Source organism: Coturnix japonica, chromosome 14 (assembly GCF_001577835.2).
Source record: "Coturnix japonica isolate 7356 chromosome 14, Coturnix japonica 2.1, whole genome shotgun sequence".
Classification (NCBI taxonomy): domain Eukaryota; kingdom Metazoa; phylum Chordata; class Aves; order Galliformes; family Phasianidae; genus Coturnix; species Coturnix japonica.
The window spans coordinates 11,560,983-11,586,586 of record NC_029529.1 but is presented as its reverse complement, the minus strand read 5'-3'; the positions used below and the strand labels follow the sequence as shown (position 1 = coordinate 11,586,586).

The following is a 25,604-nucleotide window of genomic DNA, read 5'->3' as shown; positions in this document are numbered from 1 at the left end:
AGGTTACAGAAAGGAGATGAGCTGCTCTGTCATGGTGAGAAAACCTTTCTTCTCTGTGTTAGGAGTAGGAAATGGAGTGCTATGTAATGTTAGCAGGACCCAACTGAATCCTTCAACAGCTGGTGAGCCAGACCAGCACCTTCCTGCCCCTCCTCAAGGGGACATTAGAGCAGAGCCCTGAGGCAGCGAGCAGGGGCTGCTCAGGCCCTGCAGCTCAAAGGCAAAGCACAAGACTCTGAGGAAGAGCTGTACAAACATTTATTCTCAAAAACTATGGACTGAAAAGAGGCACTGGAGGTGTAGCCCTTACACTGTGTGCTCACTCAGTCTGATTTTCCTTCTCCTTTGCTGATCAATCTGGAAGGCACTCAGGGACAAAGCCCTGGGGGAAGAGCCCAGCTAAGCACTTCTTGAGCACTGGTGGGAGAGGTTCTGATGGTGCCACATTGCTGACCCTTTGTACCAGGCTGGAGGAGCTGCTGTCATAGTGTGCATCCATCTGTGCTGCTCCGTGCTGTGCGTCGCACCTCCTTCATGTCGTAGGCCCAGGCTTGCTCCAGCCCCTGCCCCATGGTGCTGCTTGGGGTCCAGGAGGGGAAGGGGAAGCGCCCAGCCACCACACGAGCCTCATCAGGGAGTTCTGCCAGGAGTTTGGCAGCCAGGGGATCCTTCTGGAGAGAGAGAGATAGCAGAGGCTGGGTGGCCTTAGGGAAGCATCGCTGTGCTGCAGTGACCCACTTGCTGTCCCATAGCAAAATGGTTCCCAAGCGGGCCCAAAAAGCAGCAGTGTCCAGTGGCCTTTCCATAGGACACAATGGGCTGGCTCTGTGATTTTCTATACCTCCAGTCTCCTATTTTTGGCCTTATTTTGTAAAGACTCTTAGCTCATATTCCAGACCTGCTCTCTTTTTCTAAGGACAAACTCCCTTCTAGGCTTGCTGAGGATAGCAGCAGCTCAGCACGTAGACTTACCACACTGGGAGCCAGGAACACGATCACATTGTAGCAATCAGAAAGATTTGCCTTTAAAGAGAAGGAAAAAGGGAATGAATGAAGGAAACGGCTCTTGGAAGATAAGTATAGGGACAGTGCTGAGTGCTGTGAGCCTTAAGGCAAGCAAAGATGCCATGGAATCCTTGAATATCCTAAGCTGGAAGGGACCCATAAGGATCGAGTCAAAGCTCCTGCCCATGTCTGGCACCCAGCACAGCCACTGTCCCCTGCAGCTGTTACCTTCCACAGATCCTGCTTCAGGAAGGAAACCTTCCCCTCGTATCCAGCCCTGCGAGCCCGGTACCTGGCAAGCCACAGCAGCCAGGGGTTGAGCTCATAGCCGACAGCCGGACGGAGTCCTTGCTTGTAAGCTGCAATCACCTGGGGGGTGAGAGAACTGGGGCTGAAATGAAGCTGTTGGGTTTGGGGTTAGGTGACCTCCCTGCTGCCTTCTGTCCTGGGCACCGGGGCTCCCATGGGGATACAGATGCATATCAAGGTGTATATAGGGCTTACTGGTGTATGGAGGGAAGCACAGGGTGGGTGCCTATAGGAGGAGGCACAGGGGGTGTGTGTATAGGGTATATGGGGTATTGGTATACATAGGAGTGTACCTGGGGGGCAGCCCTCCAGCATCAGCCCCAGCGGGGGCTCACTGGGTGCAGCACTGTGGCCCTGGGGATCTCTGCACTGGGGATGCCCATGAGGTTCCCTCCCTCACCAACCCCCCTCTTTCCCCCCACGCCTTACAAGTCGGCCGTCCCCAGAGCCCAGATCTGCCGTCTTCCCCGTGCGCTCTCGCAGCAGTCCCATCACGTTGGCCACTTGCTGAGCATTGGATGGCACATATGGCACCTGGGGGCAAACAGCAGGGGTGGGAGTGGGGGTTCGCCCAACAAATGAGTTCCCATTGGGGGGGCCTTTGGGGGTACCTGCAGGCGCAGCGGCACCCGGCGGAAGCCAGGCATGAGCACTGCAGCCCACACAGCATAAGCAGCCAGGCTGGTGGTGGCCGCCAGCTGCAGCAGCCCACGGGCCCCCAGGGCCTCCCCATGCAGCTGCCCCGCCAGCTCGTCCAGCGCCTCCGCGTCCATTGCTGCCGGAAGGGGCGGCCCCATGAACACACGGGCCCTTCCGTTGCATGCATGGCCATGCGCCCACTGGGTGCATTTTATCTGCTGCTCAGCTGCCAGCTCCAAGGCTTTGGCTGGGGCTGCTGAAGGCAGCAGCTCCCGGAATGGTTGTGCATGCTTTGCACGCTAGCACAGGGCTGTGCGTGGTTGTGTGTCCGCACTTGGAGCTCACTTATCTTCCCCACTGCTGCTGGCCCCGTGAGGCTGTGGGAAAATTCCAGGCTGCGGGTCACAGCGGGGGATCTGTGCCCACCCTCAATTAAAACCCAAACCCTGGAACAATACCACATCAATTAGGGGAGCGGTGCACAAAGGGCAGGCAGCTTCCCAGCCCTGTGCAGGCAGTTGCTGACACATCATCGCACCGCACGTCCTACGGCCTCTGCCTTCCTCCCTGTATCCCCCCGACCCACGGTGACAGGTCTGGGGTGGATCCCAGCACCCTGACCCTGAGAACCTGGGACTGACCCAGAATCCTAAGGGGAATCCCATGTCCCTGCGATGGGGTGACATTACTGAGCTCCTATGCACTGCTCAGTGTCATTCAGCCCCCATTAAGCACATGTCCCAGAGCAGCGCTGGGAACAGGGCACACCATGGGGATAAAAGGCCGTTTTTAATATTGTTATCTATTTATATTTGCATAGGTGAAGCATCTCTTGTTTATACACAAGGAGAAATCACCCATGGCCATGTCCCTGTGCTGCACCACTGTATAGCATGGGCTTCAATGGCAGCCCCCCCCCCCCACCTCAACAGTGCTGTGAGACAGTCCCAGCGTAGCTGCAGCCAAATGGGACATGGGGATCACTCCGATTTTCTGCGGCTCGCTGGCAGGTGGAGCCAATTAGGCTGAGAATGAGCAGAAAATCGAGGAAATAGGATCCAGGGGCTCAGGGCTGGGGGGTTTGGGCAGCACGGGGAGGGGTGGAGGGGGGGATGTGGAAGCCCCAGGGTGCAGCTTGAACCCCCGATGATGCCAGAAGGAGAGTGAAGAATGAAGCCATTCCCACACACGGGGTGCTGGGGCTTTGTGGTGTGGTGCAGGGCTGAGCAGGTGGTGCTGCGTGGGGAGTGTTGGAGCCCCAGTGCCTCTCACCCCTGGTTGCTCCCCCCCCCCCCCGCCCCAAGGCTGCGGCGGCTGCAAAGCGGCTCCAAGAGCTGGGAATTTGTCACCATGTGCTGGGAAAGCTCCTTCCCACCAGCTGTCGGCATCGCCAGGGCTCCCAGGGGTTGGATTTGATGTAGTTAAAGCTGGAGGGGGGCTGTGGGGCAGAGCCCAAGGTTTGGGATGGGCATCCTCCACTGGTGCTGTATACAGGTAACCAAAATGCCCCATCCTGCCTGATGCTGGGCAGCCTCCAGCCCTGGGGGGGGGGGGGATTATATTGACCCTATGGGACATTCCTGACCCCAGGGACAACATCCTAACCCAATGGGATACCCCTGACCCCATGAATATTATCCAGTCCTTCAGGGCATCCCCTAACCCTGAGTTCATCATCCTGGTAATCCCTGGTACCAGGAATGTTATCCAATCCTATAGAGCAATCCCTAACCCTGGGGACATCATCCAACCCTGCAGAACAACCCCTGACCCCACGACATCTCCAGGTCCCACAGTGCTGTGTGCAGTGGGGACACAGGGGACAGAAGGGATGGGGGGAGCAGGACAGCCCCGGGCCATGTCCATCCCCCTGCTGGGGCGGGCCGCGCACAGCCGGCAGCCTTTGTGCGTTCCTTTGTGCCCCGCGATTCGCGCGTCCCGGCTTTTATCTGGAGCTCGGGAAGGGGGAAGGAACAAGGGGGGTGGGAGGGGGGTGTAAGGGGGAGGGTAGAAAAGGGCTGGGGGGAGAAAGTGGCGCGAAACGGCCGCTTTCTTTGTGTGATGGGGATGGTGACAGGGACCCTGGGGACACACTGTAGGTGCCATCCCACAGCGTTTACCCAAAGGGCTCCTGGGTTGGGGTGGCCATGAGGTCCCCTGTGCTGGCACACTGAGTTGTGTAGGGGGGTCAGCTCATGGGTTGTCTCCAGGCCCCCCATCTGGTGCAACCACTGTGACAATGGGGACAGCCATCACCCCCAGACCCCCATCCTGTGCCCAGCTGGCACAAAGCCCCGTGCCACGCCACCGCCCCTCATCCATCTTCACCATCACGGTGCCTCTCACCTTGTATTTCACCCTGCAGAGGAAACGTGAGCTGGATGGAGAATGCTCACTGCAGCTCTGCCCGCTGCTTGGTGCCACCTTTAGCTGAGGGTGGGCACTGGGGGGGGACACTGAGAGGACGGGGATGCCAAGACCATGGTGCCATCCCCAAGACCTGACCCACCATCACCATCCCCAACCCACAGCGGTGGTGACACCGTGGCACCTCCTGTAGGAAACCATGGCCCGGCGCAGCAGGGAAGCAGGGGTGGGCGGCCCCGACCCGGGGCAGAGGGCACCAAAAACACCACTGAAAATCCACGTTGGAGAGAAAGCAGCGTCGCAGCCTTTTCCGCTGCAGCGGAACGATCTGATTTGACCAAATAAACAGAGAGGGAGAAAAACAAGGGATTCGGCCGCTGGACAGAAAGCCGCCGGATGCTCGGAGCATTACATGCAATAATTTCAGCGAGAGGAATGTGCTGGGGTCACAGGAGCCAGGATTGCGTGGGCAGCGCGGGGCCCTTTGTCTGCGCTCATTTATTGCTTTTCCACCTCCCTCCTCCAGATTTCCCACTCCTTCCCATTCTACCCCCCATCTGGGGGCTCTGTCCCACCCCCAATCCCAACACGGCCCCAAACAACACCCATAATGTGTCCTGCACCACCCACACGGGCTGCTCTCTTGCAGGCAGATCCCAGCATTTTATCTGCACGCCCCTGTTTTAATGAAGCTCCAAATCCAGCAGCGCTCATCAGGAACGGTTTGTGGTGGGGAAGAAGAGCTCCAAGGTTGGGCTGGGCACAATGGAGCCTTGTGGCTGTGGGCTCTGATGAGATCGGTGCTGACAGCAGCAACACCAGGGGAGGGTGGTGACCCTGGGAAGAGCAATTTGGATATAGCAAAATGCATCTATGTGCATCTATGGGTGTTTGCAGCCCTGCAGGGTGCGGGATGCTCAGCCGTGCACCACGATGCTCAGTGCCCATCTGTCAGCACTCAGTTAAAGAAGGCCACAAACATGACAAATACAGCTTAGTTTATATATATATATATAAAAAAAAAAAATCACAAATTTGGTATCGTTATAACTTTAGTGCACATATGATGCTGCCTCCCCCACCCTCAACGGTCTGAAATCCCCCCCCTGCCCTGGTGTGGTGGCACCAGGAAACCACTGTGGAGCCACAGCCCCATGGTTGCCCTGTGGTGTCCCCATGTGGGCGGTGGCACAGCCCCACCTCTCCCTGCTCCACCTCTCTGCTCCCTTCTCCCTCCTGTGCTCAGCACTTTGGTTCTAATGGGGACCCTCCGTGCCACCTCTGCTCCCTCCTCAGCCTCACTCCTTCATTCTCGCTCCTCCTGCTCCTGCTCTCCCTTCCTCCCATGTCCCCTGGCTCCCTTCAGGCCGGGACACGGCTCTCCATTTCTGCAGTCCCCCTTCCACCCTCAACACTGCCTATCCACCTCCTTTCCCTGCCGTCACCACTGCACTGTGCCACCGCTCTCCTCGTGTCCTGCAGTGTCCCCACACCTGCAATGACCCCTTGGCCCCCAGGACCCCCAGCCCGGAGCCCCCTTCTGCAGCCCCCCAGGGTCACCAACTGGGAAAATCCCATCCTATCCTGCAGGATTTTCACAGGGCTGTTCCCACCCACCGTGCTCCCACGTCCCTACGTGCCTGTCCCTGCAGACAGCATGCAGCCCCCTCCGCATGGCGATGCCCTCAGCATCCCAGGGCAGCTGGAGGGGGCTGAGATAAACACATATTCCAGTGTCTCTCGAGCAGGGCTGCTCCCAAGCTGGGGGCTGCCCACCCCGAGCTGCTCAGTCCACGGGGAACTCGCAGGGGTTTTGCCTCCTGCGCCGGGCGCCCTCGTAGATGCGCTGGAAGTCCTTGTAGCGGGGAGCGCAGCTGAGCCATGCCTCACCAAAGTGCAGCCACCCCGTGAACAGGAAGGTGCCGGGGCCCGGCCGCACACCGCAGCGCAGAGGGGTGCGGATGCTGCCCGCCGCCCGCCCCGGCCGCCCCCCGCTTTGGAAGAGGGGGAATTTCTGGCGGTGGATGCGGACGGCGCTCACCCCGATGACAGATTCCTGCAGCTCTGCATCGTTGGAGACGCTGTGGATGGTACCACGGACCACTGCGGGGGAAGGCAGAGAGAGGGATGAGTGTGCACCTGCCCCCACCCCATCTCCATCTCCATTCCTATCCCCATCTCCATCCCTGTCTCCACTCTCTTCCTCTTTTTTATCCCCATCCTCATATCCGCACACTTATTTCCTTCCCCAGCTCCATCCCCTTCCCCATCCCTATCCCTATCCTCTTCCCCTTCTCAGTCCTGATCCTCGTTCCCACTTCTATCCCTATTCCTTATTCCCAACCCCATTCCCCATTCCTGTTCCCATCACCATCCCTGTCCCCATTCCCATTCCTATTACTTTTCCTCATCCTCATCCCCATCCCCACCTCCATCATTATCCTCATTCCTGTTCCCTATTCTTATTCTTTCTCCCTATTCCCACCCACAACTCCATCCCCCAGCAGCCTCAGGGACCCATTGCAGGCTGACAGAGTGAAGGAGAACACATGGCCCCATACGGATGCAGAACAGGGCCATGACATATGAGAGCAGCATGGGGCCCCATGGCCATGTCATGGGCTGGATGAGGACAACACAGGGCTCTCAAAGCAGCGCTGTCCTCTCACCCCATCCCTACAGCATCCCACTTTGTATTTCCCTCCCTGCTCCTGAGCCCAAGGATGCACTCACCAAAGTCACTAGTGCAAATGGCCATCAGGAGCTCGGTGTCATTGCACGGCCGGCACACCCCTGCAATAGCCAAGCATCATTGTCACCTCAGCGTGCCCACACCACGAGGGGACAGAAATCCCCCTTTTCAGGAGGTTTTCCTATTTGAAGCACCTGAAGATGTTCTCACCTTCTGCAGGCAGCGCGGGGCGGGCGAGCCAGTCCCCCCGCAGCTCATAGCGGAAGGCAGCGATGCGGCGGCTGATGTCTCGCTGTGGGGTGGCCTGCAGGAATAGGGCCACCTGCTCATGGGGCGGCCAGCTGAAACACCTCACACGGGGCCGTGGGGCAGCCTCCGCCTCGGGCAGCAGCAGCTCCAGCTCACCATCCCGCTCCAGGTAGAGCTGAGCCCCCCGGAAGGTGCCGGTGGGCTGAAGGCAGGCGGTGACGTGTCGGGGGTCGCGGCCATCAGCGGTGGTGGCGGGGGGCAGGCGGGGGGCCAGGCGGAGGCGGAGTGCCCCCGTGGGGTACAGCCACTCCAGGGAGCCCTCGGCGCAGCGCAGGGTGAGCTGCTCCACACTGCCCAACTCCTGCGACAAGCCGCTGCAAGGGACCATGTGTGGGGTCAGCAGGACCCCGAGTGTAGACCCCAACCTCTGACCCACCCGGGGTGTCCTTACATGGGAGCTTGGAAACCCCAAATAGAAATGCTGGAGCCTTCACCCTTCGGCTTTGGGGTGCAGTTTAGTGATTTACCCCACTCCCATTTGGGGATGTTTCCTGCATGTTTTCTCCCTCCTCGCCCCCAGATGCACCCCATTCCCTTTGCCCTTTCAAGGTGGACTTTTGGGTGCTGGGATCTGTGTGTTGCGGGGGGTCACCCCACTCTCTGCTCTTGTGGGATTCGGGTTCTCACGTTCCCAGCGCATCGTTTTGTCGCTCCTGGGGCCGTGGCTGCTACGCAGTGAGCCGAGGGAAGCGGGGCCGCCTTTAGGGTCGGGGAGAGCGGGGGGCGACCGCTTTGTCCGGGCCGAGGCGCTGGCGGCTGCGCGGCCCCGTGGCCCCGCCGCAGCCCCTCCTGCCGGGCCCCCGCTCTTTGTTCCCGAGTTCGGCGCCTTTCCGGGGTGGGAAAAGGCCCCGGGGGAAGTTTTTGGGGTCTCGGGGGAAGTTTTAGGGTTCCAGCAGCCGTTCCGACCAACCAGTGGCGGGGCTGTAGGGAGCGGGGGCACCGCGTGGAGAGGAGGATGGAGGAACGCACGGGTGAGCGGAGATGTGGAAAGGCAGCTCGGAGCTCTCCCAGGATGAGGGGAGCAATTAGAGGAGCCAGTTCGAGAGAGGAAACTGAGTCAGGGGGAGATCCAAGGACTCATCCTTAGGAGACGCTCGGGGCTTTCTTAGCCACCGTGACCGGGATTGGGATCGGGACTGAGGTCGGGATCGGAACGGAGACTGGGATCGGGATGAACCCTGCCCTACGCATCCCGGAGCTTACCTCCCCCTCCAGCTGCACTGATCCGCCGAGAAACTGCCGAGGGCAGCGGCCAGCCCGGCGAGGCACAGCGCCCACAGAGCCCGCATGGCCGCTCCGGGGCTCCGGGCTCCCGGCAGCGGCGGCCCCGGGGGCGGCGGAGGCGGCGGCGGCCCCGGCCGTGGCCGCGGAACGCAGCGCGCTGGGGAATTTGGGGGGGTGGGAACCGGGGGGTCCAATCAGCGCCGCGCCCCCAAACTTTGAGCCAATAGGGGCGGAGGGGCGGGGCTGTCCCCCCAACCCTCCCCCCCCCAAAAACCTCCTCCCTGAGCATCCCACGCGGGGAGTGGGGATCGGTTCGTCACCTCCGAGGGACCCCAGGGCTTAGGGGGGTGGCAGGGCTTATCGCATCCCCACGTCCCCCCATAACCCGGGACCCCCCCCCCCCAATTGCCTCCCCACGGAGGGGATTGCTCGAGAAGGGGCCGCAGCGTTTGGACCTGGGCCTGGCTCACAGGGCACACCCCGGGACCCCCAATCCCATCCCCAAACCTCCCTTTGAAAGGATCTCCCCCCCAGTTTGGACAGCTCAGCATCCGGCCGCCAGCCGCACATCTGCATCTCCTCCATCTCCCCTTCATTCAACGAGCTTCTCCCAATTATGGCATTTGATTTTATTTTCCCTTCAGACACCATTGTGCCGGGCTCACAAACCCTGCAATTAATTAAGTTTCCATCGAGTGACAGCCCGCCAAAATGTTTGAAATAAACACGGAACAATTGCTGTGCGATGATACAGGCGGAGAACAAAGTCCCCGGAGAGAGGGTGGAGCGGAATGGAAATGAGGGATTGTAAATTTGGATGGCAGAAAGAAAGAGAAAGGAGGGGAAGAGGAGGGGGACGGGCACGAGGAGGGAAGGTGGGGGGGGAGAGGGATTCAGAGCCCTCCGGCCATGAAATGACACTGAAAGAAGTCAATCTGATGGAATCCGTGGAAAATTAAGGCCGGGAGAGGGTGGATGCTGTGGGAGATGGACAAAGGCAGCAGGGTCAGGGCTGCTGCCCACCGAGCTCCCAGAGCCGGGCCTGAAGTGGGTCGAACTGGGCTGAAATGAGTTGAACTGGACCTGAACTGGGCCAAATGAGTTGAAATGAGACCATACTGGGCTGAACTGGGAAGGAGCAAAGCCCTGTGCAGCACACACAGCCCAAAGCCACTCATTGCTCAGTGAGCCCTGGTGGGGTGAAGCATCCCTGGGGGCAGCCAGAGGTGCCACCAACTGAAATATCTTGGTCCAGGAGCTCTGCCCATGGCCACGTCTCCAGGTCTTGTCCCCAGGCTGAGTCTCTGAGCCATCACCTCAAGTCACCTCCAGTGTCCCCCCTGTCCCCATTACGTGGTGCTGCAGTCCCCCCACCTCAACCACCCACCTGCTGCAGGGGCCACCACGCAGCAACCACCACCACAGCCACGAGGGATTACATGTCCCTGTGCTGGGGACATCCTGCCATTGTCACCCCCGTGGGGTTGGCTGCCCAGGGCCCGGCTCTCGTGTCGCTGGGGGTCCCCGAGCTTCTCTGAGCCCCAGGGCCGGGATGCTGCGGGCTCGCAGTGCCCTCTTGTGACTGCGGACACGGCTCTGCACCCCCCCTACCCCCGACACCCCCCCCAAGCAGGGATTTGGGGTCGACAGCTCTGGGCCTGATCCTGCCTCAGCTCTGCCCATACACCAACACAGGACACGGTGGAGTAGGGTGGGCAGAAGGACTCCTGGGGAGGCAGAGGTGCTGTGGGGTGGGCGGGGAGCTGCAGGGGCATCTCAGAGAGGAAGGGGCTGGGGCCTGACCCCGAAGGGCTGCTCAGAGGCTGGGGCTCCCCATCCCCTCCTGAAGCTGTGGCTGCGTGGGGAGCTGCTCCCACTGAGCCAAGAAAGCCCGTCGGAACTGAGTCTGCGTCAGGCACCCACACCATCCCCAAAAAATAGCTCAGGAGGCCTCACATCAGCTCCCAGCCTCGCTGGATCCCAAGACACTGAGTGCCCTGGTCCCTGGCCCTATGTGTATCCTTGTCCCCTCACAGTGTACTGAGGGATGTCAGGAGGGGGACATTATGCCAAGGGGCTCCGCTGTGGGGCAGGGTCCCTGAGTGAAGGTCACTGAAGTGCAATGGTGGACCCCATGGCCAGGTGAAGGTCCTCATGTAAGGACAAGATTCCTCATTAGCTGGGTGAGGGTCCACGTGGCCAGGTGAGGGATCTCATTTTGGCATTAGGTGTCTGCAAGTGAAAGAAGGTTCCCAGGTCAGGATGAGGATCCCAGGTGTGGGTGAGGGCACTCAGCAGTGGGATGAGGTTCCCCATGGCCAGAGGAGGGTCCCCATGGCAGGACAGGTGTCCTTCAGGCTGGGAGAGGGTCCTCATGGCCAGGTGAGTGAACCCACAGCAGGATGAGGGTCCCCACCTCTGGGTTCTGCCCTCACCTGTCTTCAAGACCTGGAGGATATTGCCCCCCAGATGGGGACAGCAGGGGGCTGAGCCCCACTAGGAGCAGTAGGGCTGCACCGAAGGCGGTGTCCCCAGGTTGTCCCCATCACCGTCAGCCCCCAAAGCAGAAGCCAGTAAGGCTGTCCTGGCACGTGCATCCTCTCCGGCGGCGAATGGAGCTGCCTATTGATTTGCAGGCGGGCTAAAAATAACCCGCATCTCTTCATCCAGAGCTGTGAAAAATCCCCCATCGCTAGGCGACGGGTTACCGGGAGACAGCCATCGCTAGGCGACCGCGGTTGCTGCAGCGACGGCACCCTGCGCACTGCGGTCCAGCTTTGGTACCCATGGCCCAGCTGGCCCAGGGATGCTCGGCCCATAACGTGGGGACCGACTCCAGAGCCCATGTGGGTAGTAGGGGTGGGAGCTGGGAGGACTGCCACCCGCTGCACACATAGGGGCTGCTGCTGGGTGACTGTCCCCGTGAGAACATCCCTGTGGGGACACGGCATCATACAGGGAAGGACCACCAGGCTCTCACCGGGGTCACTGAGGGACAGATGTGTGACATGGAAAAGGCCACAGCCCCACATGTGCTGCTCGCTGATCCCTCCAGCCCCTTGTCCTGCAGTTGTCACCTGCTGGGCAGGATGGGGGATGGCTGAGGCTGCTGTGTGCCCGCACAAGGGATACACCTGAGTGCCAGCAGCCCTCAGCCCCACCAGCTCCCCACTCCATCACCCCCATGGCTGCTGTCCTCCCTTTGCACATGGGACAGAGCCAGTTGTGCTGTGGGGATGCAGCGCTTCCAGCTGTGGGGTGGGATTATGAGTGTGTATGTGTGTGTGTACATCCTCCCCCCAGATACTCTCCATTGCCAGCACGAAATCCGACCTGCCTTATAAATAATGGAGGCAGCCAGATCCTGGCAGTTACATCAGCGTCCCCAGGGCCTGGCCGGGTGGCAGCCAGCCTAGCTTATCCCACTACAGTACTGTAATGGGAAGGGGTTAAGCATTATGCCTAAACCTATCCCTTCCAGTTTGGGGAGCAGGGCCCCATTCTGGAGTTGCTGAGTGGGTGCAGAGCTGGGCAACACAGGAATAAATGGGGCAGTGAAAACATCTGCACTTCCCTCAGTGCAGGCTCACACAGCTTGTTGGGATGCTGGATCATCCCCACTGCACACCTCTGTATTGGGGGCTGCCAGTGGGACCAAGGCTATCAGCCAAGAGGGTTCAGCACAGGGATTGCCTTTTGCCAGTGTCCTGGTGGGAAGACAGAGAAAACACCCATCATTCCATCCATTCTTTTGTCCATCTAGCCTTCTATCCCTCCATCTGTCTATTAATCTCTCCCTCCATTCATCTGTTCCTGCATCCATCTCTCCATCCTTCCATCCCTCCATCCTTCTGGAACCAGATGATCTTTGAGGTCCCTTCCAGCACCAGCCATTCCACAAGTCTATGATTCTATGATTCCCCCTGCATCTGTACCTCCCTACATCCAACCATCTATCTGTTCTTGCACCTGTCCCTCCACCCAACCCTCCGTCCCCATATCTACCCCTTCATCCCTTCATCTTTTCCTCCATCCCTTCATCTATTTCTCCAACCATCCACGTGTCCCTGCACCCATCCCTCCATCTATTCCTCCACATATTTATCCCTCTCTCCATTGATTCCCCCACCCTTCTCTCCCTCCATCCCTCCACCATCCATCGACCCCTCCATGCCTAAATCTGCAGCCACATATCCCTCCATCCATCCCTCCATCCCTCCATCCCTCCATCCATCCATCCATCCATCCATCCATCCATCCATCCCTCCATCCATCCATCCATCCATCCATCCATCCATCCATCCCTCCATCCCTCCATCCCTCCATCCATCCCTCCATCCATCCATCCATCCATCCATCCATCCATCCATCCATCCATCCATCCATCCATCCATCTCTTTCTCCACCCCTCCATCCGTCCCCGCATCCCTCCCTCCCTCTTCCCACCCCCACCCCTCCCTCCGGTGCCTCCCACCCTCCCGTCCCTCCCCGCGGTTCGGGGGCTCTCAGCTCCCCGGTTCCTTCCCCCCTCACCTGGTCGCTGCCGTTCGGTGCCGCGAGGACCGGGACCATCTCGGGGACCTCGACGCTGCGTTGTCGCTCCCGGCGGCGGTGTCTCTTTAACGGGCGGCGGTACGGACGCGGGGAGGCTGCGTGTGCACACGCGCGTGTGCGAGCCTCTCACAGCTGCCCTGCACCGAGCAGGATCCGGCCCTCTCCCCTCCCCACCGCTTCTTTCCTTTATTTTTGTCGGCTTGAGGCCGAGCCGCACCGAGCACCCATCTTCCTCCCCTCCTCTCTTCCTCCTCCTCTTCCTCCTCCTCGAGGTTTCCTCGCGCAGGAAAGGAGCGGCTGTCCGCGCACGGCATGGCATGAGCTGGGAGAGCTGGAGGTAAGGGATGGCTTATTTATTGTATGGGGGTTGGGGGGGTTGTTTTGTTTTTCTCTTTTTTGTTATTATTATTGTTGTTGTTGATGATGATGATGGTGATTCGCTCTCGGGAAACCATTGCGACACAAAGCCCGCACATCGCGGTACGGCCCCGGCGGGCGGGGAGGGGGCTGGGGCCGCAGCCCCCGGTGCAGCATCCCGCAGCACCGTTATATAACGGCGGCGGAATGGGCCCCGTGCTCCTGGCCGAGGGGGAAGGAGAGGGAGAAGGTAACGGAGAAGCCCCTCTCCGTACCACTCGCCTCCCTTCCCCCGCTTCCCCCCCCCTCCCTCCCCCCGAACGGGGGCCCAGAAGGCAGGGAGTGGGCTGGCACCGGCTGCCCTGTAGGGAGGTTTTGGGATGAGTGCGGTTACCAGCATGGAGAGAGAGGTAGGGTGGGGGGTTGTTGCCTTGTTGCTTGCTTTCCCCACCTTCCCCCTTCCCTCCCCCCCCCAGTTCCTGAAGCACCCCCTCACCCCCTCTGGCTGCTCGCCTTCTTCCATGGTTCTGTGGGGTAAAAGAGACTGGGACCTCTGGAGCCGCATCCCCTGGCACCCTAAAACCTATTACCCTTGGACCCCTGCATCCTAGCATTCTAGCACCATGGGATTCCACTATCCTGCTACCATGGCACCTTAAATTCTCAGCACCCCATCATTCCAGCACCCCATCACCCTGATATTCCAACAAACCAGGACCCTGGTACTTAAACACTATGAGATCCCAGCAGCTTGGCAATCTAAGATCCCATCACCCCATTACCCCAGCGTCCCAGCAGCCTTGCACCTCACCATCCTGGCATCTGAGCACCATTAAACTGTGGGACTCCAGTACCCTGATCCTGCAACACCCCATCATCCTGATACCCCACCATCCAAACACACCAACAGTGTGAGACCCCTGGCACCTTAAAACCTCGTAGCAGTGTCACTCTGTCATCCTGTCATCCCAACACACTGATATCCCAGCACAGTGGGATCCCAGCAGGCTGCTACCCTAAAATCCCTACACTCCATCCCCCTTTTACACTCCAGCATCCAAGCAGTTTGTCATCCCAACATCTTGGCATCTCAGAGTCCCAGCTCATTATGGGGCACCCCACTGTGGCTGTAGAATCTCCACAGGAGTGAAGCTTCTTGTGCTAGGGCAGGCTGGGCCAAATGATGGGAGAACTAAGGCACAAGGTTGGTGAGCTGTAACCAGGTCTAGGCAGAGTTCCCGTGGCCTCAGTGATGTGGGGGTCTGAGATTACTATGGGGTCTTGTTTGGTGCCCCAAGTGCCCCAGTGCCTGATCTGGTGGCATTGGCAGGATGTGATAGTGTTCTGGTGGCAGAGACTGGAGTGCTTCTGTGGTAGGGGAGCTCTGACAGGGGTTCTGGGCCAGGGACTGGGGTAGGGGGTTTGGGGGCACTCAGTGAGTGCAGAGAGAGAGATGCACGGGGCTGGCATTTCCCCTCCTCTGGAAGCTCAGCGCTGATTTCACTCCAGCTACCAGGAAGAGGGAGGGAGGTGGCTTTGGAGTGGGGAGGACTCACTTCAGCATCCATTTTTAATGAGATAGATATCTATTTTTCCCCGAGCTGGCTTCCCCCACATCGATCCCTGCTCCATCCTCCAGGCCTGTTTTCCTCTTTGTTGCAGTGGGGATGTGGTGGCTGAGCCTCTCCACTACTGGGAACCTCTTGTCTCCCCGAATCTGAATTCTGGTGGTGTTGGGGGTCCTTGCTCAAGCTGGGGCTGGGGGTGACATGTGGGAAGGCAAGTGGAATGGTAGGGTCCTCTGTTCTCTCCGATGTGGCCACCTCCATATTGCACACCCCATGGGAACGTGGCATGACAGAAGGGAGGCCAGGGCTCTTGGGAACCCATTGCTTCTGGGGCTAGTAGCTGTGCTCATGCTGTGCCAGGAGCATAATGGAATGTGCAGGCAAGCGCAAATCCTTTGGCAGCTTCTTACCCATTCCAAGTCCCTGCCCACCCATCATGGGACTGCACGCATTCTTCAGGTGCTCTGGGGATGGCAGAGCATTCAGGGAAGGGACATAAAAGCTGAAAGTGTTCCTCGGGGTTTCTCTCTGCTCGAGCTCTGTCCAGCTTCTGGACAAGCAGCTGGCCTTGGGGCTGCCCCATGAGCTGGGTTTGGGCCTCCTGCTGGCCCATGGAGCACCAGTAGCCCCCATCACACAGCATCAGCACTGATGGTTGGTGGGGAAATTGAGGAGGGTGAGAGGACATGGAGTACCAGGGCTGCATTGCCTCCTTGCAACAGGGCCATGACCTTGATCAGAAGCCAGAACCTAACAACTTTCTGAACTTATATCAGCACTGAGCAACTCCAGCACCCTGCAGCAGCGGTTCTGTGGCTCAGCACTGCTTCCCTGCCCTGATGTCCCACCACTTCCCTTATCCCTATTCTGTCTCACCCCAGGTCTAGGTGCCATGGGATAGCACAGGTTCCAACTGAGCACTGTGTTCTCTCAGGTCTAGTGTCTGGGGCAGGACTCAGGCTGGGCTGGTTGCATGGGAAGAGGCTGATATTGGTGTTGAATCATCCCTTTCATCATGGGCACCTGTGGGCAGGACCTGTTCAGGGCCTCAGGTCTGCTCCACAGTACTGAGAGCTTCAGGTTGTCACACTGGCCTGGCATAAAAGATTCACTGTTTGTGTGGCCATTGCTATGTCTGGAGTGATGAAGACGTCTGAAGGCCCTGGAAGAGGTGCTTGTCCCAGCAGTACCAAGGAAGCTCATCGATGTCCTAGGAACAGCTACAGGTTGGCTCATCTCTCCTCAATGAGACCCTTAATCAGCACTCAGGGCCTTTCCTTTATGTCTGCTCCTGGGACAAAGAGGGGCAAGGAGCAGGGCTACAGTGTACCCAGCTCCATCAAATGGGCACACTCTGGCTGTTACACAACAGGAGCTGCTCTCCCAGAACAACCTCATGGTTAACAGGGAGCAGGGAGAAGCTTAGCTGAGGCACATGGAAGCATGAGCACCCTCCCTTCAGCAAGGAGGCCTGGTACATCTGAAGGAGGCTGAAGAAGGTGAGCCCAGGTCAGCAACAGTCGCCACCCAACTCTGTCCACGTCTGTGCATAAAAGTTTGCTGACAGCCACCACTGGATGTGGATTTCTCCTCCTGCTGAGGCTCCTTCTGGAACATGGAGCCCTGGGATAGGGAGGAGGTCAATGCTTGACATATTTGAGAGACTATGGAATGGCTATGGCCAGAACCAGTGCTGCCCCTTGCCCTCCTGAAGGCTGAGGAGGTTGAGGATGGACTGGCATAGAGTGGAGCCTGCATTCCCTCCCACTCGGGCTGGGATCACGCAGAAGTGACAAACTCTGGGAAGAACAAGGGAAGAGAGTGCAGCAGCCAGAGGGGACCCTACTGCCTGCTGCGGGGAACTTTGGCCTTTGGGTTTATTCCCAGGACCCCACAAGCCTCTTTGTCTATTGCAAGGTGGAATGAGCTCACTGACATCATTAGGAGCGGGGAGAGGAGCAGGAGAGCTGCATTCATCTTTCTAGTCTCTCAAGGTCTCCTCAGGATAATTCTAGGAAGGAGTTTCCCAGCTCCCATCACACAAGCAGGTCTCTGGGCCAAGCGACAGAGAGCAGAATATGGTCTTTTTCCCATCATGAATTCCTGGTTCGTGCTGCAGTGGAAAAGATAGTGCTGACTTTGGAGCTGTGCTCTGAGCCTCTCTCCCAGCTGATGTGTGTGAGTCCAGAGCTCCAGATCTCTGGTCCACATGTGCACTCACAAAGGTGCCTCTGTATAGGCAGCCTCTGCACCTAAACACAACAGCTGCCCCTCCATCTCTAGGGGAGTAAGAGGCTCTTCTGGGGATTCTCTGCCTCCTCTGCATTGCCAAGGTGCTGAGAGGACAGCCATACATATACCCCCCCCCGACTGCACACTGCACAGACAGTGGGCTGACCTGATGCAGTCAGAGCAAGAGACAGCTCACACACTGCTGAGCATTGCTGGGGAAGGCAGTCTTTACAGAGGGATATCTTTATTACTACCATGTGCTTTGGTCTTCAGGTTCAGCCCCCAAAGCAAGAGCCAGCATAGCATTGTTGATGGTTGGGATTGTTGTACACAGTTGGTGGTTCTGGGCAGCTGTTACCCTTGAGACTGCTGGACAAAAGCTTTGGCTGTGTGCTCTGCCACAGCGTTGGGTCTCGGGTGTGTTTTCTCTGCCTGTAGAGCAACTTGATTTGCTGCATTAGTAAAAATAGATGGGCTAATGAATTCAGCTGATGCAACCCTGCGTGAGTGTGTGTGTGCATGCGCTTATGTCTGTTTGTGTGTGTATATGTGCATGTATATGTGTGTCTCCATATCGAGGCTCATGCAAGGTGCATCCGCCAGCCCCTAGGGCTCTGATGTGAGTGTGTGTGTGTGTGTGTCCAAGCATATCTGTTTGTGTATGTGTGTGTGTGCAGAAAGCCGTGAGCGATGGCTGCTTGCTGCCGAGCAGCTCTCTGTCACTGAAGCAGTAGCTCTACAGAAATAATTTTGCATCAGCCTTGGATTCTGGCGCTGCAATAACAGGGCTGCGCGGGAGGCTAGCAGGGCAGCAGGAGCCCTACACAGGGACCTGGTGGGGCAGCAGGGGGGGCATTACGAGGGACAGCAAAGGTGGTAGGGGTCTTTCGGGCCGTTTTGAGGGGTGTTTCTGCAAGGTTTTGCTGCCGCTCCCTGTCGTGCTGAACGGGGCCGGTGTCACTGTCCATGGTGCTGAACGGGGTCGCTGTCCATAGTCCTGAACGGAAGGGGAGCTGTGTGTCTGTACGCGGTGCCGATCGCTGCCAGGACCTCTGCAGTCTCTCTCCATGGACCACCGAGTCCTGCCAGCCCTGAGTCTCCGGTGTCCCCTGAGCTGCCCCGATGGCCCAGAGCCCACAGTGACCCTCAAATCTGGTTGCAGCTGGACCGCAGACTGACCCAGTGCATCTCTGCCACAGCCTGGGCAGAGGGAGCCCGTACATACACGGGGGTGGTGTTAGTAGGTGACTGCTCACCCCACCTGTGTCTCGAGGTTCCCATCCCTTATCGTTACCATATGGAGACAGTAAACTCTCCAATGGTTTGGACAAATGCTCCCTTCCTGGGTACTTTTGTCTTATCCTTCCCAGCTTCATCATCCACGTAATGTTTGTAGTGACACACTCTTAGACCCCCTTCTTTCTTCTCTCTTCCTGCGTCAATTCCGCCCCCCACCACTGCATCATCACTCATTGTGGATGAGAAAGCCCTCATGAATGGAGCGATTTCACCGCAGTGACATTTCCTGTGAAATGTGCACCCTGGAATCAATTTGGGAGACTAAAAGAATGTGCCCTTTGCTTTTGTCAGGTTTCCTCCCACTGTGAACTGAGATTTGGCACAGCTGGCAGAAACCTCCCTTATGAGGCCTGGGAGAGCAGAGGGGGCTTGCACGAGGGTCTCTGAAGCTGAGTCCTTCTCGTAAAGTCCCAGAGTTAGGATGGTTATGCCAAGCATTTAACACTCCTTCTGAGAGAGGATGAAGGATCAAATCTCTGCTCTTTGCTTTGGATTGAGGGAAAAAAACAAATATGTGGAGGTATCTGCAGAATGGCAGGAACATCAGAAGGGGCAAAGGTGCCAAAACTGGGACTTGAGAGTGCAAAACTCTGTACTGACTTTTCCAAGGCTGTCCCAGTGCATTAGAGGAAGGGCCCGGGGCAGGGCATGGTGTGCCCCATATATCCCAGTGCACAGAAGCTCTAAAGGATGGAGTACTTGCACTTTCTACAATGGAGCAGTGTGGGCTCCCCTCTAAGCCAGAGGAGACTGTAAGGCTGCTGCTGGAGGCTTTTCTGTAGCAGTGAAGGGCAACTCCAGAGGCAATGAAGTGATTATTAAGCCAGCAGTCCTCCCCAGCCTGTGCTCCCTGCCACAGTCTCCAAGATGCTCTCTTCTCCAGGCAAGGTCCAGATGCTTTCAGGCTGATAGAATCCCTGGTTGTCCATTTTATCAGAGATATACAGACATGTACAGTAAGCCTGGATGGACACAGCCATATCCCTGTAGGCCCAGCTTCCTGCTATCCTTGCCTGAAACCTACCTTTGCTCAGAAGGCCTCCATCCCTGTTTGTGTTCCTACTTGAAGTGACTTCCCAGCTCATTCATGGTTTGGGATATCTGTAAGCCAGACAGGCAGCTTCAGTGCCTGGGGCAGGGTAAGCTGGCTTAGCTTCCCAAGGCAGAACTCTGAAAGCCACCAAGTCCACCACCCAAGCCCTGCCTTTAGGGTGAACCTCACTCTGAGCTGGTTGTAACTGCTGCCAATGCCTCCCTCTGGCTGAATTACAGTCTGATGATTGTCAGCATCTGTCTCCTCCTGTGGCTGTCCCCCGTGGGAGCCCCCACCCCTGACTTGCCTTCCGATGTCTGGAGACCACGGGCTGCCCCTCTCCCACCACCTGACCTCCCCCCAAAGGCAGCCAGCATGGTGAATTTCTCTCACTGTGGGCTCTGTGCCGGAGCAACAGCCCTTCTGTGCTGTGCAGTAATTATCTGTTTTGATTTGTGTTGTAGTGCTGTGTTAGACACCCTGGTGCACGTTCTGTTTGCTTCCCTAATTGCTGCCAACCTTGGAGCTGCTGTGTGGTTTGTTGTTTTTTTTTTTTCATTTTCCCCTCTTCTTCTGCTTTCAAGCAAATTTATTCAAGCATCCGAGGCCCAAACCCTCTATAGGTCAGTGTAAGTGAAAGCAGCAGAGGCCGCATCCAAGTGGGAAGTGGCGTCAGGCTGTCTGCTCAGGGCCAGATCCATTCCCGAAGGATGGGCTCTGGCAGTGCCAATGCCACTGTGCCAGGCTGCTGTGGGGAGGTGAGAGGCTTCACCACTGGCTGCTTCCCATCTGCAGGGTGAATGGGCAGAAAACTGGCCCTTAAAGAGTGGGGCAAAGTCTGGGAGAAAGCTGGTGGGGGATCTCTGGGCTCTCAATTCGGGGGGCTGCTCCCCTTCTTGCTGGTGCAGCAGGGCATGGAGATGATGGGAGGGTTGGAGCAATGGGCTGGGAGCAGCAGGGAGATCTCCAGCTGTGTCCTGGGACTGTTGGGGTGCAGTGTAGTGTCTGACTTAGGCCAGCACTGTCTCCAGGGTGGGACAGCCCCAAAGCCTGCATACCTGAGCCACCAGCAACATCTGTGGCTCAACAGCCAACACTCTGCTCTCTTGGTGCCCTCAGTCACCTACTTGGGGGCAGAAAGCAGAGACATGGCCGCTGCCACCTCCTGTCCCTTTCTGCCAGGCTCCCCTCCTACAGGCCTCAGCCATCCAAAGTATTTTCTCACTTTAATCTCAGCTTTTATTGTGGCTTTGAGGGGGAGCTGCTGACTGTGTCCTCAGGTCCCATTAGCAAGCACAAGCTAATGTGCCACTCAGGCATGGCTGTCACTGAGCAGTGCCTGTCCCTCAGGACCCGGGAGTGACAACTCTGTCTCTCTTATCCCCATGGGCTCCATTTCTGCAGGTTCCAGCTCCTCCCATGCCCATGGATGCTCTGGAAGCCCAGCCTCCTCTGGCTCCATCTCAAGCTGGGCCCTAAAGGGGATGGGAACCTAGTCCTTTGGCAGGGTTTGGTTCGGGTGAGCTTGTGTGCTGGGGCACAGGGTGTTGGCAGGATGGGTCGACACTGCTGGGGCACTGTGCCAGGCACTGGGTGGTGGGGGGAATCAAGCCCCCATCAATTATTCACCTCTGTATTTATAGAGGGAAATGTGATTAATAATGCATGGTGGGGTGTGGCAGGGCCATTTGAAAGCCTGTCTGGCTGCAGCTGAAATATTTATTAGCTTGTTTTGATGCAGTGCCACCGCAAGCCATGGCACCCAGTTGGCACGGGCTCACTGGACAGCATGGCATGTGTAGTCTCTGTCACCCAAGCCATGTATCCCAGTGAGCCCAGTGCTGGCCTAAACCTGCTTACCACCCTTCTGTATTGCAGAGAGACCTGTGGAAGATGTCGAACTCGAGAAACGGCGACACCAAGCCCCCATGTTTGCCTCGCAATGGACTGGTAAAGATCCCCACACAGCCCAACGGCCTCGGCTCTGCCAGCATCACCAAAGGCACCCCTGCCGTGAAAAACCGCCTGTGCCAGCCTTCCTCCGTGCCTGCCATCCTCAGCCCAGCCTTAACCCCCCGCAGTGACCTGTCTGTCCCCAGCCTGGCCTCACCGCTTTCCCTGGCCGCTCTGGCTGGCGTCTCATCCCCTCCCGGCACCTCCTTGGTGGCACTGAACTCGAGCGAGGCCACTCCAGGCTCGGAGCATCCCTCTCCAGAACGGCTGCCTGGTTCACCCTCAGAGAGGCAGCTGGTGGTGGATGAGAAGATCCTCAACCGCCTCTTCTGGTACTTTTCGGCTTGCGAGAAGTGTGTGTTGGCACAGGTGTGCAAGGCTTGGAGGCGAGTGCTCTACCAACCCAAGTTTTGGGTGGGTCTGACACCTGTCCTGCACACCAAAGAGCTCTACAACGTCCTGCCTGGTGGTGAGAAGGAGTTTGTCAGCCTGCAGGGCTTTGCTGTGCGGGGTTTTGATGGTTTCTGCCTTGTGGGCGTCTCCGACCTGGACATTTGTGAGTTCATTGACAACTACCCCTTGTCCAAGAAGGGGGTCAAGTCTATGAGCCTTAAAAGGTCAACCATCACGGATGCAGGGCTGGAGGTAGGTGACCTCAGCACTGGTGAGGTGGCCAGGGACTGGGGATGGGTTAGATGCCAGAAAGGTGGCACCATGGATTGCCCTGAAGAGATGTCCCCATGGATGTCTCTAGTGCTGTCTCCATAGTCTGTTTGCACCCCAGGTGGAGGCAAGGTTTGGGGGACAATGCTTGATTCTCCACCATGTGGCAATGCTCCCAGGCTTTGGCACAACATGTTCAGATGTGTCAATCCACAAGCACAACAGCACCTGGAAACAAGCATGCTACAGTCTGTATCAGAGAGAGCTTTCTCTTTCCCCACAAAGGACATGGCCCACCTCCCAGTCATCAGCAGGCAGGCAGCATCAGCATCCTACTCGTCTCTCTGTCCATGGCCTGGGATCCAGAAGGGTGTAGGGCTGCTCTCCCAAACTTTTGGGGAAGGATGTTTATCCCCATCACCCATGGGAGCACATACAGCCTTTACCCATCCCTTCCAGGAAGGAGCAGCTGTGTGAGGCTGTGTCTGGTCAGTGGGAAGAGGCAGAGTAATGGGATGATGCCTGTTGAGCGATGAGGGAATGGCATGGAGCTGAATCAGGGGAGGGTTGTGTTGGAACTTAGGGAAATGTTCTTCACTGGAGGGTGGAGGGCATGGAACATGTTCCCAAGGCAGTGGTCATGGCACCGAGCTGCCAGAGTTCAAGAAGTGCTGGGATAGTGCTCTCAGGGCTTGGGTGGCCCTGTATGGAGTCAGCAGTTGGACTCGGTGATCCTTGTGGGTCCCTTCCAACTCAGGATATTCAGTGATGCTAGGATTCTATGATTCTATGCTTCTCTGACTCTGTGCTGCCCCTGGCCAGGTGATGCTGGAGCAGATGCAGGGTGTGGTGAGGCTGGAGCTGTCGGGCTGCAACGACTTCACGGAGGCCGGGCTGTGGTCAAGCCTCAATGCCCGCATCACAGCACTGAGCGTCAGCGACTGCATCAACGTGGCTGACGATGCCATCGCAGCCATCTCACAGCTCCTGCCCAACCTTGCCGAGCTCAACCTGCAAGCCTACCATGTGACGGACACGGCTCTCGCCTACTTCACGGCCAAGCAGGGTTACACCACCCACACCCTGCGCCTCAATTCCTGCTGGGAGATCACCAACCATGGCGTGGTCAACATGGTGCACAGCTTACCCAACCTGAGCGTCCTCAGCCTCTCAGGCTGCTCCAAGGTGACAGATGATGGCGTGGAGCTGGTAGCTGAGAACCTGCGCAAGCTACGCAGCCTTGACCTGTCCTGGTGCCCTCGCATCACTGACATGGCCCTGGAGTACATCGCCTGTGACCTGCACAAGCTGGAGGAGCTGGTGCTCGACAGGTATGGGATCATGCCAAGGGTGGTGGGTGCAGCAAGGTGGCCATGGGCTGGGGATGATTCATGTCCTATGTCTCCACAGGTGTGTGCGGATCACTGACACTGGTCTCAGCTATCTGTCCACCATGTCATCCCTGCGGAGCCTTTACCTGCGCTGGTGCTGCCAGGTAGGGGAGAACTAGGGCTGGACTGCCCACACTGGGAGCCCATGGATGTACCCACACCACTGGTGGCATTGACCTGGGATGGGATGGGGAATCAGGATGCTGCCATGGGTCTGCTGCAGAGCCCTGGGCAGAGGGATGATGAGGGGTGGGGAATATGAGGAGAGATGGGGGGCACCTGTAGGCTCAGTAGGGCTCAGCTCCATCATACTGTCCCATCCCTTATTCCATTACCCTGCCCTACTGTCATGTCATGTCCCACCAACATGTTCCACCTCCACATCCCATCACCCTATTGCACTCCACTACTCCATTACTAACCCAATGTACTGCTCCGCCACCCTACTCCATCACTCAGTCCCACCACCTCGTCCCTCTCAGCCTCAGGATCCATGGGTGCTGTACCCCATTTTTGGCACCTCTGCCTGTCTTCATCTTGGTCCCACTCCTGTTTCTTTTACAGGTGCAGGACTTTGGCCTGAAGCACCTCCTGGGCATGGGCAGCCTACGCCTGCTATCTCTTGCTGGTGAGACCTGTGCATGAGGTGATGTGGGGCTGGGGGTGTCTGGGAATGGGGACAAGGCCAGTCCTTGGGAACAGAAATGAGGACCCTCATCACGGCAGGGTTCCTGGAGCTCAGGGAACCTCAAGTCCTGTGGCACCCACATGGGGGTACGGGGAAGGGAATGGGGATGGGAACAAGGATGGGAACACCATGGTGACAGTGACATTGTCCCCCTGCAGGCTGCCCCTTGTTGACCACCACGGGCCTCTCGGGGCTGGTACAGCTGCAGGAGCTGGAGGAGCTGGAGCTCACCAACTGCCCGGGAGCCACGCCAGAGCTCTTCAAGTACTTCTCCCAGCACCTGCCCTGCTGCATGGTCATCGAGTAGCGCCCACCTGACGAGGACCAGCCCCCCCTAAACCCAGCTGCGACGGCACCCAACCCATTTCTTCCCGTCGGCAGGATTAGGGGGGGTGCAAAAGACGCTGCCCATTCAACTGACCCACATGTAAAGCCCCTGCCTCGATGTCCTGGATGCCAGCACCCCCCAACTTGCCCCTGCCTCACAGCCACGGAGGGGCCTGGGCACGGCGAGAGGAGACCCCTGCTTTTTGGCACCCATGGGTGCTGCACGGACGGGAGCCCGGGACCCCCTGCACAGAGCCATGGGCACCCCCAGATGGGAGAAAAAAGCTGCCCCCCCCCCGTGCTGTGCGTCCCCCCTTGCCCATCCATAGGATGCTTTCCTCCACCCTCGCATGCTCGCTTGCTTCAGTCTCGTGGCACAGCAGGGGGGACAGTGACAAGTGGCGCCCGCCACCCTGCTGCCACCCAGCCCCTCCACACAGCTCTCCCAGCTGGGCTGTGGCCTCCCTCCCTACCCCCCTCCCCCAACACATCACTGTGCCCCATTTCCAATGGGGTCAGTGGGGCAATATCCCCTTGCTTCTAGGGGCTGTCAACCCTTTACTGCCTGGGGAACATGGAGGGATGTGGGGCCACCGCCACTGTGGCCACTCTTATGTCCAGAGTCGATTCATCCGGCTGGGATGGGTCCCACTGTCCCCATGGGGCTGGGGGTCCGGCCCTGTGCCCCACCGCGGCTCGCAGGTGTCACGGGGACAGCGGGGACGCCGAGCAAAGGCAGGGGGACGTCACCTCGGGATGCAACGCCGCTTCTTCCAGACCTAAAGCCATCGCCCGGGTGCCACCAAACTGCCCCACTGCAGGGCCCAGCCAGCACCTCGGGGTACCCCAAGTGTTGGGAGCTGGGGGCTGAGCCAGCACGGGGTATGGGCACGGACACGGGCACGGACACGGACACGCTTTCGGGTTGTTTTGCCTTTGTAACGGCCGGGAAGGAACTGCTGCACCACCCGCCGCCTCCGCTGGCTCCTTTGTC

General features: G+C 58.2%; 3 protein-coding genes and 1 long non-coding RNA gene across 4 annotated transcripts; 1 reads left to right on the top strand and 3 right to left on the bottom strand.

Annotated features, from left to right (window-relative positions):
• Nucleotides 1-240: 240 nt before the first annotated feature.
• Nucleotides 241-2,119, bottom strand: ANTKMT (adenine nucleotide translocase lysine methyltransferase). The gene is made up of 5 exons (XM_015877232.1): nt 1,926-2,119; nt 1,744-1,848; nt 1,234-1,374; nt 973-1,023; nt 241-671 (listed from the first exon to the last, which is right to left on the bottom strand). The coding sequence occupies exons 1-5, from the start codon at nt 2,109-2,111 to the stop codon at nt 483-485; spliced, it is 672 nt and encodes a 223-aa protein (XP_015732718.1). The 5' UTR covers nt 2,112-2,119; the 3' UTR covers nt 241-482.
• A 3,182-nt stretch (nt 2,120-5,301) lies between these two features.
• METRN (meteorin, glial cell differentiation regulator) lies at nt 5,302-8,670 on the bottom strand. Its single transcript, XM_015877227.2, has 4 exons — nt 8,525-8,670; nt 7,223-7,635; nt 7,054-7,113; nt 5,302-6,423 (listed from the first exon to the last, which is right to left on the bottom strand). Exons 1-4 carry the CDS (start codon nt 8,608-8,610, stop codon nt 6,107-6,109), a joined length of 876 nt encoding a protein of 291 aa, XP_015732713.1. The 5' UTR covers nt 8,611-8,670; the 3' UTR covers nt 5,302-6,106.
• A 489-nt stretch (nt 8,671-9,159) lies between these two features.
• Nucleotides 9,160-13,179, bottom strand: LOC116654093. Its single transcript, XR_004308989.1, has 2 exons — nt 13,079-13,179; nt 9,160-12,252 (listed from the first exon to the last, which is right to left on the bottom strand). It is a non-coding gene; the product is annotated as an uncharacterized LOC116654093 (long non-coding RNA).
• Nucleotides 13,010-25,579, top strand: FBXL16 (F-box and leucine rich repeat protein 16). The gene is made up of 6 exons (XM_015877212.2): nt 13,010-13,436; nt 21,467-22,186; nt 23,027-23,535; nt 23,615-23,699; nt 24,160-24,223; nt 24,442-25,579. The coding sequence occupies exons 2-6, from the start codon at nt 21,482-21,484 to the stop codon at nt 24,588-24,590; spliced, it is 1,512 nt and encodes a 503-aa protein (XP_015732698.1). The 5' UTR covers nt 13,010-13,436; nt 21,467-21,481; the 3' UTR covers nt 24,591-25,579.
• The last annotated feature ends 25 nt before the right edge of the window (nt 25,580-25,604 follow it).